This window comes from Thalassophryne amazonica, chromosome 13 (genome assembly GCF_902500255.1).
Source record: "Thalassophryne amazonica chromosome 13, fThaAma1.1, whole genome shotgun sequence".
In the NCBI taxonomy this organism is placed as follows: domain Eukaryota; kingdom Metazoa; phylum Chordata; class Actinopteri; order Batrachoidiformes; family Batrachoididae; genus Thalassophryne; species Thalassophryne amazonica.
This window is the reverse complement of record NC_047115.1, coordinates 42283747-42300166: the sequence shown is the minus strand read 5'-3', so window position 1 is coordinate 42300166 and position 16420 is coordinate 42283747. Positions and strand designations below refer to the sequence as shown.

The window sequence follows — 16420 nt, the reverse complement described above, 5'->3', positions numbered from 1 at the left end:
AAAAAAAAATTGAGACCACTTTAAATCCTGGATGGCAACCACCCAATCAACCCATCACCACCTGTCACCATCTATCCGCCATAGTCAGGTGAAAAGTGTGTGTCCCCTTAGCTTTCTTCAATTGCTGGGATCCTCAACACTGAGGCATCTGTGTGCTGGGTCATGACCAGTGAAACGATGGCCTAAAGGTCGTAACTGACATTCAATGCAAGTGATACGCCTCACCTGCATCTGCCCCAGCTAGCATTTGTTTGACACAAAGGCATTCTAGTGGTACACAAGAATCTTCTGATGAGACCTTGTAGCAAAGACTTAGATTACTGGTTAGCATACGCCAGTGTTTCTCAAACTTTTCAGGCTAAGAACCACTTTACCATTTTAAAAGCAAACAAACAAAAACTTGCATACCACCTGACCACCACTCCCTAAATACTCCAAATCAATACTTCTGCTTACCACTCCAACAGTACATTAGAAATGATTAAATATCACAAATTATTAAACATATATTCCAATGTTAAGTTCACGTGGAATGTGTGGCTAGCATATGTGGCAGCATTGGGCTAGCACACGCAGTTGATTGTTAAGGCAACACTTTCAGCATCAACCGCGGGCAGCATTCACAATACATATGCTAATGCTAAGTGCTAAAAAGTGACTACACTAACCTGAAACGCTAACCACAGTTATTATTTCCTTTAATACTGACCATCTGTAATCAAATGCGACATGTCAGTGTAACAATGTATGCTAATTATAGTGGTACGCGCTACATCTCAAAATACCTAGAATGCCCTCATCAGCGGCAGTCGTAATCTGATTCCACTTTTTTTTTGTCTTTATAACTGCTAACATATTCCAATTAACACTGGTCTACTTTTTCTGTAAGCAGCCTTTAAATATGGCATCGAAATCTTATTTTGAGCTACATCACAGACCCGTCGTATGCCCGTCTCCATCAGCAAACACAAAATAACACGAGGTCTTGTCTCCCCAACAATGAGTAGATTTCTGCAAAAGTTAAATTTATTGTTATCAAAGATTAAATACGTACAGTAACAATAAACTTGTTTCCTTATCTCATTACTGTGCTCAGGACAGATACGCATTATCAGCCTGAGAGTGATTTAGCTGATGATGGGAAGACTGAGAAAAAAGAGGACTTTTATTGACTGAGAGCCTAATGTCAGTCCATTGATTTCTCCCCACACACATTACTGTCATAATCACACTATTGGTGCTGGCAAGATAATTATGAGTGGATCTCCCTTTGTGTGTTAGTGTGTGTGAGAGAGAGAGAGCGCACGTTTTCCGGAGCTAATGACTGCGCTCATTTGACAGGAAGCTCAGCAGGACACACACTGAACCGCGGCAAGACAACAGGACACACTTGTACGCATCACACACTTACTAAGTGGTTGTCAGACAGCTTGCATCACCTCCTACTGTTTTTATTAATACTTCTGTCAGAAACATTAAAAGCCGCGGCTGGTTGCCGGGGCGATAAGAGTCCCTGTCAACATGTGCTTTGGTTTCTAGCACACTGGAAGAATGAGAAGAGCTGAGCTGGGCCTTGACATTAAAACGTAGCACTAATGAGGAAAGATGTAATTCTGATAGCAGCGCTGGGCTACTGGAATCCCTTTGTCTACATCAGATTATTATGATTATGAGTATTAGTAGGGTGGGAGGACGTTAAGGCTACACACCTCCTCTCCGGGATCCAGCTCCTGCAGGATGACGCGCACGTTGGGACAGTCTTGTTGGCGGGAGCAGGAGTCGGGGATGTCAGGGTCAGGAGGGCTCTCTGTGGCAGCGAGTGTCTCGTGCAGGACAGGGAAGAAGGTCAAGTGATCACAGTCTTGTGATGGCTCCTCTTCTTCCTGTTTGGCTTCGGGTCCAGCTTCACATGTCATCTTGACATCTGGCAAAGACAACAATTTCAGTTCAGCAAGGCTGCAGTCTTGTTTATCATCTGTCCCTCCCTTTAAACACATTTGCTGGATAAAGACTGGACTGTTCAACTTTGTCCTTTCAGAATATGTTTAGCCATATTAGCATTGATGCTGAATGATTTTGAATCACTGGAAGCGATTTTATATTTTGCTTTGCTTTTACCAAAAAAACAAAAAAAATGCTTGTGAGGACGCCTGCTTCTTCTGTACATACTGAATTTGATATATACCATATTTTCTGGCGTATATGATGCACCAGTTTCATTTTAGTGAATTTGAAATGTTCATGTATCCATCCCCTGATTTATCTGAAGAAAACTGGCAATAAAACATATTATTTTCAGGTATTATACAAAAGGGGCAGATTAGCTATATAACCCATCATCTTGGCTTTTATATTTTTAATTAATTTATATCAAATAGTAGAGATTTGCTTTGAGTTTGAGCTTAAGGAAGATAATTTCAGAACTTTTTATATTGAGAAGCCTGATTTAGTTTTGTATCTGAAATGGCATAAACAAATTAAAATGTGTGAATACTTTTGCAAGGCACTGTAGATACACTGTAGATACGACTTAATGCCTCACACATGGAGACTGGAGTGCTTGGCACTATACAAGGCTAACACACTGATAACCTTCATCAGGAACTCAGTGGGACTGTGGAAGACGTGACTTAAGGCCAACTCCAAGACAATCACATAAGTCACCATCAAGTGCGGAATACACCAAGGTGATGCACTGCCCCCACAGCTGTTCTGCATACGCCTCAACCCCCTCAACCATCTCTTCAAAAAGAGAAGCTACAGATATTGTTTCAGTTGTGGAGTAACCATCAGCCACCTCCTGTACATGGATGACATCAAGATGTATGGCGAGTGAGCGAGACATTGACTCACTGATCCACCTCACCAGGATCTACAGAGAGGATATCGGGATGTCATTCGGATTGGATAAGTGTGGCTGAATGGTGGCAAACAGGGAAAGTGATTCGGGTTGAGGGGTTGGAGTTGCCAGAAGGCAGGATAGGGGACATACAGACAGATAGCTACAAGTACCTGGGAATCCCACAAGCCAATGCGAACCTTGATAAAGTTGCAAGAAGGTCAACCGCAGCCAAATACCTCCAGAAGGTAAGACAGGTACTGAGAAGCCAGATCAATAGGAATAAGATCTGAACCATCAATACATACACCCTACCAGTCATCAGATACCCAGCTGGGACACTAAGTTGGCCACAGGAGGAGACAGATGCCACTGATGTCAAGACACAAAAACTCCTCACAATGCAGAGAGGTTTCCACTCAAAGTCCAGAACCCTGACGCTCTATGAGCAATAGAAGGAGGGAGGGTGAGAATTAGTGAGTGTCAGGGGAACAATCCAGGATGAGACAAGCAGCATCCATGAATACATCAGAAAGATGCCCCCCCCAAAGATCAGCTGCTGCAAGAATGCATCAGGCAACTGAAGATAGATGGTAATAAGGGACAGGAGGAGGAGACATCATGGAAGACCATGGGATGTACCATCAACAGATAGAGGATGAGGCTGGCATCAAGAAGTCCCCAAGTCCTGATGGGAGACGCCTTCAAAGATGGTTGAGAACGACAGGGCTAAGGTCCTGTGCGACTTCAAATTCCAGACAGACAAGCACCTGCTGGCCAACCAACCAGACATAGTGGTGGTTGACAAGGGAAAGAAGACTGCAGTTGTGATCGAGGGTGTAATCCAAGCTGACAGCAACATCAGAAAGAAGGAGCACCAGAAAATATAGAAGTACCAAGGGCTGAAGGAGCAACTGGAGCAGATGTGGAAGGTAAAGTCCAAAGTGGTCCCAGTGGCAATAGAAGCACTAGGAGATGTAAACCTCAGACTGGAAGAGTGGCTTCAGCAGATTCCACGCACAACATCAGAAATCTCTGTCCAAAAGTGTGCAGTCCTAGGAACAGCTACGGTACTGCGCTGAACCGACCCACATACTGCGCACTTTTTCCATAATAAAATTTGTATGTACATCTGTAGGTTGTGTACATCTGTAGATTGTAAGATTGTAAGCAAAGTAACCATCGCTGTAGATAACTGTTTGTTACTAAACTTCACATGTATGCAAAGTACTCTGATTCCATGAAGCCTACTGGTTTTGGGATAAGAAGGTCAATTGTCAACTGGAGTGGAGGCATTTTTACCAGCCATTAAAGGGAAGGGCACCTGTGATTTTGAGTCTGTCATTGGGTGAATTTGTGTGTTTGTGTGTATACGAATGTGTGTGCATAATAACTTGAGAACTGTTGAACATTTGAGCACCACACTTTACGGTTATGTACCTTGGTACAATATCTCACCTGAGATTGTGAGATCTGGAGAGCAGGGTCATGGAGGTCAAGGGTGGTACAGTCATTATATTTGTAGTTTGAGGTTAAATTTGAATGTATGCAGGTAACACATGCTGCACTTAATTGACTGCCAGTAAACGTTGTATGTTACAAAACCTCTCTCCAATAATCATACTGACCTTGGGTTGAAAAGCTGAAGATCACTGAAAGCATGTTTGTTTAACTTTTGTTGTTGTTTTTTACCCAACCTAATGTGCTGGGCAGTCAGGCTCACTCTGGAACACCTATTTTGAGTTAATCTGTGCTGTGGGAAAGTTGATCTTGAAAATCACCTTCATCGCCTTCTACTCTGCTTCCGAGCTCTTCAGATGTGCCAGATCTGAAACCTAGACCCAGGTTACGCAGCACCTGCTGGAAACACATAATGCTAATGGTTAGACTGAATAATATGTATTTAAAGAATAAACACGAGCATAATCCCACACCCGTTTGGACTGTCTCAAAGTCTTCCTGCGGATGTGTGGTCTGGTGCGGTTTGGTCCTTCAGCTGCGTCCTGCACCCAGTCTCGGGTCAGCAGCACTCCAGGGCCAGGCCCAAAGACAGCTCTCTCCCTCAGCAGCTCTGCTTCCACATGCAGCCACTTTTGGCTGAGTCGCTCCCATTTACTGGCTTGTAACTGGACCAAAGCAAGAGCCCGGGACAGACAGAATAGATGAAACATAAATACTGTAAGAGAGGAGGGTTTGTTTTTTTATGATTTTAAAGACTAATGTCACTGTATTTGTCAAAATGTTTCTATCAGACCTGTAAGTGGTTTGTCCTCATATTCTCAAACATGCCGTGACCTTTTTGTCGATGCGACTCCATGCAGGACAGAAATATCTACAAAGAAAGGGAGACTAGCTTGATGGGTGGAAATGAAAAGAGCGGACGGCACAATCACTCTTCCCCGCGCTCATAACATGCGCACACGGCACACATCACGTTCATGTTATTGTTGTTTTCTCATGCAATTACAATGCATTCATACAATTACATCTGTGCTAAATTGCATTCACTGGCCAAAATAAGCTAGTGGCTACCATCTTACAATAACACTGTCTGGAAATGCAATCATTTGTTCAGGTGATCTAATTAACAAACATTAATATCACTGAGCAAAGCCACAGTCAAGGGTGAGGTAAGCCTGTGCACCTTTATTTTCTGCATATAGTAAATAAAAGAAGGAAAGAAAATTAAAATAAAAATAGAAAAACCCAAATCTGTGTTGACACGGCAGGATGTTCAGCAGACACTCTGGGATCATATTCTGACTGTTAACTGCTTCATTAAGCTCATCATCGCAGTAGTGCTCGCTGAGAGACCAGTGAAACAACATGTGTCCATCTTCACGGCTGACCCAGGAAAACCATTTAATTGTCTGAACCAATGAGCAGTAACTCTTTATATCTAGTCTTATTTACAGATGCTCACACTATGTTTTGGGAGCACAAAAAAAGGTAGAAATTATTTCAAGTTCAACTGTAAGGGTAATCATTACAGTGAAATCTATCACAAAGATCCAAAATGCTCCATCTTTCAAAGTTAGAAAAGTAAAAGACTTTAAAAAAAAAATTCTGGTAGAGTGTTGTTCAGAATCTCCACCAAAAATATAGAGTCACATGTAATCCACTCCAGGCCCAACTGTTCCACCAAGAATTAAACTTAAATAAATAAATAAAAAGCTGAGCTTCCAACGTTCAAATGTCCTACCAGTTTATCTGGATTCACGTCAATATCTATGACGTAAGATAAATATGCGTTGAAGTTAGAAATCAAGGATGCTACAAATACGGTATAATAAAAGCTTTGAAATATTAAACTCAATTAATTTGCCATTATACAGTGGATGTACAATGTAGAGTGTTAAATAATTTAAGAAAAAGAAGGCAAAGCATTAAAAACTAAAAAATGAAATATCATCTTTGGATGAAATATCCAAAGTTTTTCCTGACATACTGACATCATGTAGAATTTTGATTTTAAATATAGCATTACATTTTTTCCTCCTTAGAAATACATCTGAAAAAAGATGAGGTTGTCTTATATTTACGGTTTATACCTTTATATGTCCTATGCATTTGTAACAGTAACTACTGCTAAGTACTGATGAAAGGAGTGCGCTTCCCAGAACTGAAGTGACCCACCCTTCTAACTAGCTTTCAGTGCTGCATGGCAGGGATAAATGGTGATTTTCCTGATAAAAGAGAACCTTAAAAGTCAGATAAGTTAACCGGCAACTGAGAAGAAGTTATGAGGCAAACTTTAAAGTTAGAGCAATAACTGTAGTACAGTCAAACAACTCTCAAGGAGCCAGGAAATACAGTATGAGAGTGTAATGTAAGGCCAAAAAGAGCATCTTAAAAATGTAAAGTCACAAAAGCTTTCCATGGTCCTAAAGGCAGTAAGGTGCCATTGAGTGGTTGGGGAAAAAAAGACATAATAGCCTACCCATAAAATTTACTTTTGTTAGAACTATTGTCAATTAAACCAATTAAAAAATGTGTGTGTCTGTAGGACAACAGAAACTAATCATTTATCAATGTACAAACCTCTTTAAAAAGTTTAATTTATTTGCAGTTGTGCTGCCAGTGCCTTATAACAGAAGAACAGCAAATGATGACCCAATTTCAACATTCATCCAAAATCACATCTGTGCAGAAACACTACGGAAGTGCATTACACATCTAAACAGCATTGTATTCCAGAATACAGCATTTTCAGAATGTTTTGGAAAATATGACTCAGATCTAAGTAATACTGGTAACTAAACAACTACTAAATATGCACAGGTAAAAACACAACCTTGTTGCTATGTAAAAACTAATTCAATAAAAAATAAATCTACTACTACAACATAAAACATTGCCACAATTTCTTAAAATGAGAAAAATACAAATGAATGAAAACGCATGAAAGTTTTCAAACTCTGTAAGCTATTCACAGACTGAATTGTTTCTAAGTGACTGCCTCTCTATCAAAATGAGAACTCATGGAGAGGAAAAATAAAGGAACAGTTTAGGGGGAGATTATAGAAATATAACAAACAGAAGAGAGACTAATAATGAAGTTTGCAAACTATAGCTGTGTTGGCCAGATAAACAGTCAGTCGGCGTCATCGTCTCCTAATTTCATTCCATCATTTGGACAAACATAAGTAATATATAGCATTAATTACCCTATTTAGTAGATAGGAACCTCATTGGCTTTTTAAATGCTGCATTAAATACATAACTCATCTTTTCCCACTGCAATTAACATCACATCATCACACTCATTTCCATTTTAATGACTTCCCAACAATACGCCACCTTTGATGATAAGGCAACATAATGTCAACTTCATTGTGGGCTGGCAGTGAATATGTAATGAACTTAGCGCGATCATTAGTGCTGTTAATTATCTTTCTAATATGAGGACACAGATATGATTATGGAAACTGCATTGGCTGATGAAATAAATCTCTAGAAGGATTGTGCTGAAGCTTGACTGAGGATGAAGTCTGCCGATCACTTGTTATATTCCCACTCGTTGCTGATGTTAAAACTCTTTTTCCTGCTCAGTAAATATCTAAGACTCAGATGCCGTCCGTTCTGCAAAAAATGGATTTGTGTGGATCCAACGAGACTGCCCACAAGTATCTGTGATGACGAGCCTCATAAAAGGTCATAAGTTGATGATCTAGAAATTAATTAAAGACGTGGTGAGGACACGTGGAAAAAATGAGCAGACCGTCTCTGGTGGGTTAAACATCATTTTGTGATAGTTGCTGCACGCCATGGTGCTCTCAGTGAGAAGTGGAGGAGAAAGCAAACTCCCTCCCTGCTTGCTTCTCAGATGGAAAAACAATTCATCACCTTCTCTGATAGCCTGTCAAAGACTGATATGATAAAGAATAACATCAAATGAATAATGTTTTCATCAGATTGGTACTGCTGTAATTGCCAAGCCGATTTCTGTGGGCAAGAGACGCGCGCGAAACAGGGAAAGGCGCACTTTGCGGAGGGGGGGTGAGACAGACACACAGACGCGGTAATTTCATGCCTGTGTGCCTGAGTAATACGTCCCCGCTCCCTGCTCCAGATGGCTAGACGTCTTAAGCGTTGTGGGGGAACTAATGACGTGGGCCACGTGTTTCGAGGGGGAAAACAACAATAAACACGTCTTTAACCTTCAGCAGCAAACAGTGTTTTGCAGCGAGTGTTCCCGTGGATGGGCCTAACAGATATCAATTACTTTGCCCATTCAGGGGCAATCAGCTGTGATTATCCAAATCCATTTAAAGAAATAATCAAACACCCCCACAGGGCTGGACGGCCCACAGCACAAACACACGCAGTGACTTTGGGATGTGGCACGGCACTCTGGAAAGCAGGGAAATGTAGGAAAGAACCTTGAGTGTGTGCACGTTATACCTCATCTGTTGCCGCCTCTCTGTCCGCCGCGCCTGGAGATACAGCACAGGGCTTCTTCTGAGAGCTGCCGGACAGTTTCTTCCTCTGAGACTCTAATTTATGCACAAACACATTTTGAATGTCACTCAGACAGCCTCCATTCTGGCAGGTTTTGATCGGTGTCAGGAGAGCTAACCGATGTGTAGCTGCCAGGTCCTGTGTGCCATCTCCTCCCACAGAGGGCTGATGTCCCTCATACTGACAGGGCCGGCCTCCGCCTTGGGACTGGATGACATCTCAATCTTATAGGTCTCCTCAAGAGCATGTTGCCTCTCAGTCATGACCTTTAACCAGCAGGCTTCAGCCAATGATACGAGTTCACCATCAACTGGAAAACAAACATTTGGGGGCCTGTTTCAGAAAGCAGGTTCAACAAACCTTGAGTGTAAACCTGAAATATGGGTTGACTAACTCTGAGCTGGAAATCTCAGACATTTGTTTACAGAACAGATGATCTGCGCAAGTTCATGCAACTCTGAGTCCAGTTAACCCCGAGTAAAACGTGTGCATGAGGACATTAAAAAGCCCACATCAATGGAACACAGATAATAAGATTCACCATTGCAAAAGGTGAAACAAAAAAGGGCTAAATCATGCAACCTGCTCAACTTCATTTCCTTTGTTCATTAATATACATCCATTCTTGGATTTAAGACCTACAACATGTAAAAATAAATAAATAATAAAAAGTTGGGATGCCAAAGCATTTACCACTTCATAATATTGCCATTCCTGCTCACAACCCTTGAGATGTTTTTGCATTGCAGATACCAAGTGATGACGCATTTTGGCTGTTATTTTGCTCAATTATTCCTGCAAACACATCTAAGGGCCCCTTCACACATAGTGCGAAGTTTGGACGAAGTGCACACTTAGGAATCGTGTGCAAACCGTGTAATGTCGTCCCTGCCTCCAACGTCTCGTACACCTGTTGCTACAACTATTTGCACACACAAGTGCCTGAAAGACAAAGTGTGCACTGCACACCTGCTGCACACAACCCATCGCACCCTCTCGCAGCAGGTGTTGGCCAAATTCCAGGTGACACGCAGGAACATCTAACACCACTCGCATGTCACTTAGACAATGTGTGGCCAGTCACACTCTTGGCACGACAACAGACTGCAGACAATCACCTTCGTACTCGCAGACAAATCTGTCTAAGTCCCACACAAGTGTGGCTTTGGTGTGTGCGCTGAACTGACAGGAGGTGTGTCCTCCCACTGAAGTGGCTGTGGAAATCTGTGGATCTGGACATTCCAGTTGGACACCACGTACTGTGTTTGGACGGACATGGACAAACAACTGCCCAATGTGACATGCATGTGTCTGTTTGCTGTTATCAAGTGGACATAAATAAAAACATATCACTGTGGTGACGTGCTGCAGCAAGCGAGCGCGTGCATGGTGCGCAAATGGACAGGTGACACAGACCATCAGATCAGAACATGCAGCAGGTGATCTCACTGTCATGTCACCCACGTGAGCTCTGTTCCACATGACAGTCAGTCCAGTTAGTCAGACAGTTAGTCAGTCCCTGATTGTGCAAGTTCTCCTACTTAGAAAGATGAGAGAGGTCTGTAATTTTCATCATCGGTATACTTCAACTATGAGAGACAAAATGAGAAAAAAAAAAAAAAAATCCAGAAAATCACATTGTAGGATTTTTAAAGAATTTAATTGTAAACCATGGTGGAAAATAAGTATTTGGTCACCCAAAACAAGCAAGATTTCTGGCTCTCACAGACCTGTAACTTCTTCTTTGAGAAGCTCTTCTGTCCTCCACTTGTTACCTGTATTAATGGCATCTGTTGGAACTCCTTATCTGTATAAAAGACACCTATCCACAGCCTCAAACAGTCAGACACCAATCTCAACCATGGCGAAGACCAAAGAGCTGTCAAAGGACACCAGGAAGAAAACTGTAGATGTGCTGGAAAGAGTGAATCTACAATAGTCAAGCAGGTTGGTGTGAATAAATCAAATGTGGGAGCAATTGTAAGAAAATGTAAGACATACAAGACCTTTGATAATCTCCTTTGATCTGGGGCTTCACGCAAGATGTCATCTCATGGGATCAAAATTATCATGAGAATGGTGAACAATAATCCCAGAACTACATGGAGGGACCTGATGAATGACCTGCAGAGAGCTGGGACCAAAGTAAGAAAGGCTACACACTACACAGAGAGGGACTCAAATCCTGCAGTGCCAGGCGTGTCCCCCTGCTTAAGCCAGTACATGTCCAGCCCTGTCTGAAGTTTGCCAGACAGCATATGGATGATCCAGAAGAGGATTGGGAGAATATCATGTGGTCAGATGAAACCAAAATAGAACTTTTTAGTAGAAACTCAACTAGTCATGTTTGGAGGAAGATGAATGCTGAGTTGCATTCCAAGAACACCATATCTACTGTGAAGCATGGGGGTGGAAACATCATGCTTTTGGGCTGTTTTTCTGCAAAGGGGACAGAACGACTGATCTGTGTTAAGGGAAGAATGAACTTGCCAGTGTATCATGAGATTTTAAACCAAAACCTCCTTCCTTCAGTGAGAGCATTGAAGATGCAACGTGGCTGGGTCTTCCAGCATGACAATGATCCCAAACACACCGCTCAGGCAATGAAGGAGTAGCTCTGTAAAAAGCATTTCAAGGTCCTGGAGTAGCCAAGCCAGTCTCCAGACTTCAACCCCACAGAAAATTTGTTGAGGGAGTTGAAAATACATGTTGTCCAGTGACAGCCCCAAACCATCACTGCTCTAGAGGAGATCTGCATGGAGGAATGGGCCAAAATACCAGCTACAGTGTGTGCAAACCTGGTAAAAAAAAATTAAATCAAATCAAATCAAATCCCTGAAACATGCGAACACTGGCCTTCTCAAGTAAGTGTAATTATGTTCTATACATTTATCTTATATCTCAAATACTGGTTTTATGCAATTGATTTTTTTTTTTTTTTTAATGGTAACTATCGCGCTGCTGCTTGTCTGGCATTTTCCTCGCATGATGCCACAATGCCTAGTAGCACTCACACCCCCAGGATTTTATATATTCTTTTTTTTTTACACCATTTTAAAAAAATATGCTATTTAGGCTTCTTTATGATATAGCTTAGTTGCCATACTGTTTGTATTGCTTAATGATTGATGTAAATGAAGTCCAATACATTATTCAGTGACTTTGAAATGTTCATCATTTTGGCTTTGCTATTTTTATTTAATTTATATCAAGTTGTAGAGATTTCTTTTCCGTTTAAGTTTAAATAAAATAATTTTAGAAATTTTGATATATAGAGAAGCTTGCATTACTTTTTTCCAGAATGCTGTAATGAAATTAAAATGTGTAAAAGCCCAAGGGTGTGACTATTGTCAGGATGGGTCCGGGCTCAGGGCGAGGTTATGGGTTTGTACCCTGTTGTCATCTGCCTCCCCGGATTTGATCCTTTTGGTTACCCTTTTGATCATTTTGTATTATGTTTTCTCTGGTTGCATTTATTATGTATCTTTGGTGTTTTATTATCTTGTTGTATTCTTTTTGTTTTCTGCGATCATTGGTTCTAGTTTTTCCATTGTTTTACTGTAGGTTCTGGTTTTGTTTCTGTTCTTCTTCTTATCGGTTCTGTCTTATTTCCTCTGTATGTGATGTCAGATTGAGATTCAGTTCAAGTGGTGTTTTTAGTCTTATTATTCTTGTGCTATTTTTAGGTCTGTCACTCTGTTTCCTAGTTTGCCCTTTATTCGATTCACATTTCCTTTTGTTGGTCTGTGGGCATGTTATACTTTCACCATTGGTTCATTCACTGACTCCTTTTGCTTTTGATCTGCTTCGTTTTCACTCCACGCCACTGGACCTGTCTCATCTCATCGTCCCTCACTCATTCTGTGTTTAGTGTATTTATCCACTCACGTGTCTTTGCATCTTACATCACTCCACTTTGTGTTGTCTCCACTGCACTATCTTGCACCTGCTTCCCTCATCTTTGTTGCATCCAGCCACACCTCCTTCCAGAACCCTCGATCACACGTGCACCTTGTTTGATTACCTGTTATTTAGCGCTCACTTCCCTCACCGCGGTGCCAGCTCGTTGATCTTCGTATCTTCTTTCCAGCCCTGTTCTCGTCTCGTATACCTCAGTGTTTTTTGACCTCGTTCTGCTTTTCCAGATTTTGCTCTCTGCCTCTGACTCTGATATTGTGTCTCACTGTGCCTTCAACCTCAGCCTGTTCCTGACCACATATTTTGCCTTGCCCTCATCTGTACCTTTGCTACGCGGCCTGTCTTTCTGTGTACCGGACCCTGGACTGTCTGTAAGATAAAGATTATTATTACACCGCATCGTCTGAGAGTTTGCATTTGTGTCCAAACACCTTCTGTGTCACGCGACCACGAATCCTGACAACTATAAGCACTGTCAGTACATTTTTATATGTTTTGGAGACTGTCTTATGATTTGGAGATCTTAAAATAAAAAGGAATTAAAACAAAAAAATTTAAACTAATATCATTTTGAATATTTCCATCATGTCCCCTTTAGGAAGCTAATAAAAAATACTATCTGAGGTTGTTCCACCCACCAGCCCTTCTGAGACAATCCTGCATAACTGTTATCAGACCATCATGACATCTCGAAGTGCAGTCAGAGACCATAACACCAGCAAAGTTCAACAGGCCTCTCTTTCCTATCACTATACACCAGCTGGTCCTCCTATTTGTCTGCAAGAACTTGTGTTAGACAAATCAAGGACGATGAAAACTTAACCTCCTTGGTGAGGTCTGTCTGTCTGTCTGTCTGACTTCAGTCCTGTAATCAGGATCAAAGGAATCAGGATCAGGTGATGGAATTTTGTTCTTCATTGCTTAGTCCTGATTTCTTTGACCATGTAATCCAGGATCAAGAGAATTAAGATAAAAAAACAAAGGCAGAATGTTTAAATACCAAGAATAAAAAGGATAATCCACATCTTTATCAATATCTAAACTAGGAGTGAGGATCAAATATCAAAAGAAGGATCCAGATCAAAGAAATTAAGATCAATGGTCAAAGGCAGGACCTGGTTTAAATGAATCAGGACCAAGGGTCAAGAATCAAAGGCTTGATCTGTCACCTCATCAAGCTCTAAGGAGTCACGGTCAAATGTCAAAAGGATCCAGACCAAAGGAATCAATATCAAAGATCAAAGTCAGAACCAGGTTAAAGGAATCAGGATGAAAGATCAAGAAACAAAGTCATGATATGTCACTTCATCAAGTTAAAAGTAGTCAGGATCAAATACCAAAAGAAACAGTTAAGTTTTATTTATGTAAACTTATCAAACACATGCCTCGTACTTTTACATTATCCACTGAACAACATACTACTGAACAAATAAAAAATGCAAGTTACTGTCTCCACAAACAGATTCAGACACAAAACACAAGATATACATAACAATGACACGGACCTCAAGAAAAAGGCTTTTTCAGACATGTTTGTTTGAGAAGCAGAACCCATTTGGTTTGGTTTTCCCTTACAACAATCTTTTATTTTGTTTCTTGGTTTTCTTGTTAAGCAGAATCCTAATGTCCTTGTTAGCATGTAGTTCTGCTAAAATTCACACCTCACTGCTAATGATCTATGCCCCACAGTTTGGGAACCTCTGGAATAAACATTTAATTGACAAATTGTTAAAATAGTCAAATTTATAATCCACAAACAAATTTGTCATTATCGTAAATATCCAGACTTGTATTGCTGTACATCACTAAAACTGATGGTTGTACCATGCATCCAGATAGTATTCACAGCGCTTCACCTTTTCTACATTTTGTTACGTTACAGCCTTATTCCAAAATGGATGAAATTCAATTTTTTTTTTCAAACTTATACACACAATACCACAAAATGACAATTTAAAAAGTTTGGTTTTTTTTTGTTTTGTTTTTTTAGATTTTTGATAATTTATTAAAAACAACAACAACAAAAAAAAAAATCACTTGTACATAAGTATTCACATCCTTTGCCATGAAGCTCAAAATTGAGCTCATGTGCACCCTGTTTCCACTGATCATCCTTGAGCTGTTTCTACAGCTTGGCGTCTACCTGAGGTAAATTCAGCTGATTGGACATGATTTGAAAAAGTACACACCTGTCTACATATAAGGTCCCACAGCTGACAGTGTGTCAGAGCACAAACCAAGCATGAAGTCAAAGGAACTGTCTGTACACCTTTGAGACTGGATTGTCTTGAGGCACAAATCTGGGGAAGGGCACAGAAACATGTCTGCTGCTCTGAAGGTCCCAATGAACACAGTGGCCTCCATCATCCGTAAATGGAAGCCATTCAGATCCACCAGGACTCTTCCTAGAGCTGGCCGCCCATCTAAACTGAACCACCGGGGAGAAGGACCTTAGTCAGGGAGGTGACAAAGAACCCAATGGCCACTCTGTCAGAGCTCCAGCATTCCTCTGTAAAGAAAGGAGAACCATCTCTGCAGCAATCCACCAATCAGGCCTGTATGGTAGAGTGGTCAGACAGAAGCCACTCCTTAGTAAAAGACACATGGCAGACTGCCTGGAGTTTTCCAAAAGGCTCCTGAAGGACTCTCAGATCATGAGAAACAAAATTCTTTGGTCTGATCAGACAAAGATTGAACTCTTTGGCAGGGTTCTAGCTAGGACCATTTTAGTGCTTTGAAAATTATGTGATCGCGGCTCGCGATCGCCTAAAGCTGTAGGGGTTTTACACCGCTAAAGCATTACTGGCAAGCCCTATTTTAGCTAATTTTGGGTGGTTTTAGATGCAGTGGAAGCAAAAATAACAAACAAAAAATTACATTTATGTTGTAATATTTGTAAGATCAAAGCTCTTTTTTGGATGTTTCTGTAAAAGTCTAAGTTAATAAATTAAATAACATTGAAAAGGTTAAAAACACATTAATATTTAATGGACATAGCTTTTACTCCCTTCTTCAAAAATGACACACAGTAGCTTTTAATCCAGTGAAGCAGGCAGTTTCCTGTCATCCTGACAGTTTTATTTTTTTTGGGGGGGGGGGTTCAACATTTTTAAGTGGGATTGCATTGCTTTTTCTTTTTAAACAATATAACGACTAACTGCCTTGTTTGAACAAGAGCTGAACCTGGACTGATTTGTCAAACCTGCTGTTTTAAATGAAAAAATGTGTGAATCAATTTCACTTTCCTCTTTCATTGACGCTGTGCCCCTCCTCCTCTCCACCCCTCCTCCTCTGCTCTCTCTCTCTGTCTCTCTCCCTCCCCCTCCCTCATTGATCACTCACTCTGTCTGCTGTTTTTCAAACTTGGAGCTTTTTGGAAACACAAAGCCTTTCAACTGTAAAATGAACTGCAAATTTCTGAATGTATCATCAAATATGGACACAGAAGGACCACAGGATTATTTAATGTAGGATTTTCATGGCGTTTTTTTTTCCTTCAGTTCAAAGCAGAACATCCATCCATCCATCCATCTTATACCTCTTAGTCCAATTAAGGGTCGCGGGGGGGCTGGAGCCTATCCCAGCAGCCATAGAGCGCAAGGCGGGGTACACCCAGGACAGGACGCCAGTCTGTCGCAGGGCCACGAACAGACAATCAAACACAGACACACCCACACACACCTACGGACAATTTAAAGATTC

At 41.1% G+C, this 16420-nt stretch overlaps 1 protein-coding gene across 1 annotated transcript in view; it reads right to left on the bottom strand.

Moving 5' to 3' along the window:
• The window catches only part of wdfy4 (WDFY family member 4), a 120514-nt gene that overhangs the window by 38369 nt on the left and 65725 nt on the right, over positions 1-16420 (bottom strand). Inside the window, 6 exon segments of the mRNA XM_034184287.1 lie at positions 1710-1924; positions 4621-4696; positions 4774-4965; positions 5094-5171; positions 8744-8835; positions 8919-9110. Of these exon segments, the coding sequence (XP_034040178.1) occupies positions 1710-1924; positions 4621-4696; positions 4774-4965; positions 5094-5171; positions 8744-8835; positions 8919-9110 (845 nt within the window).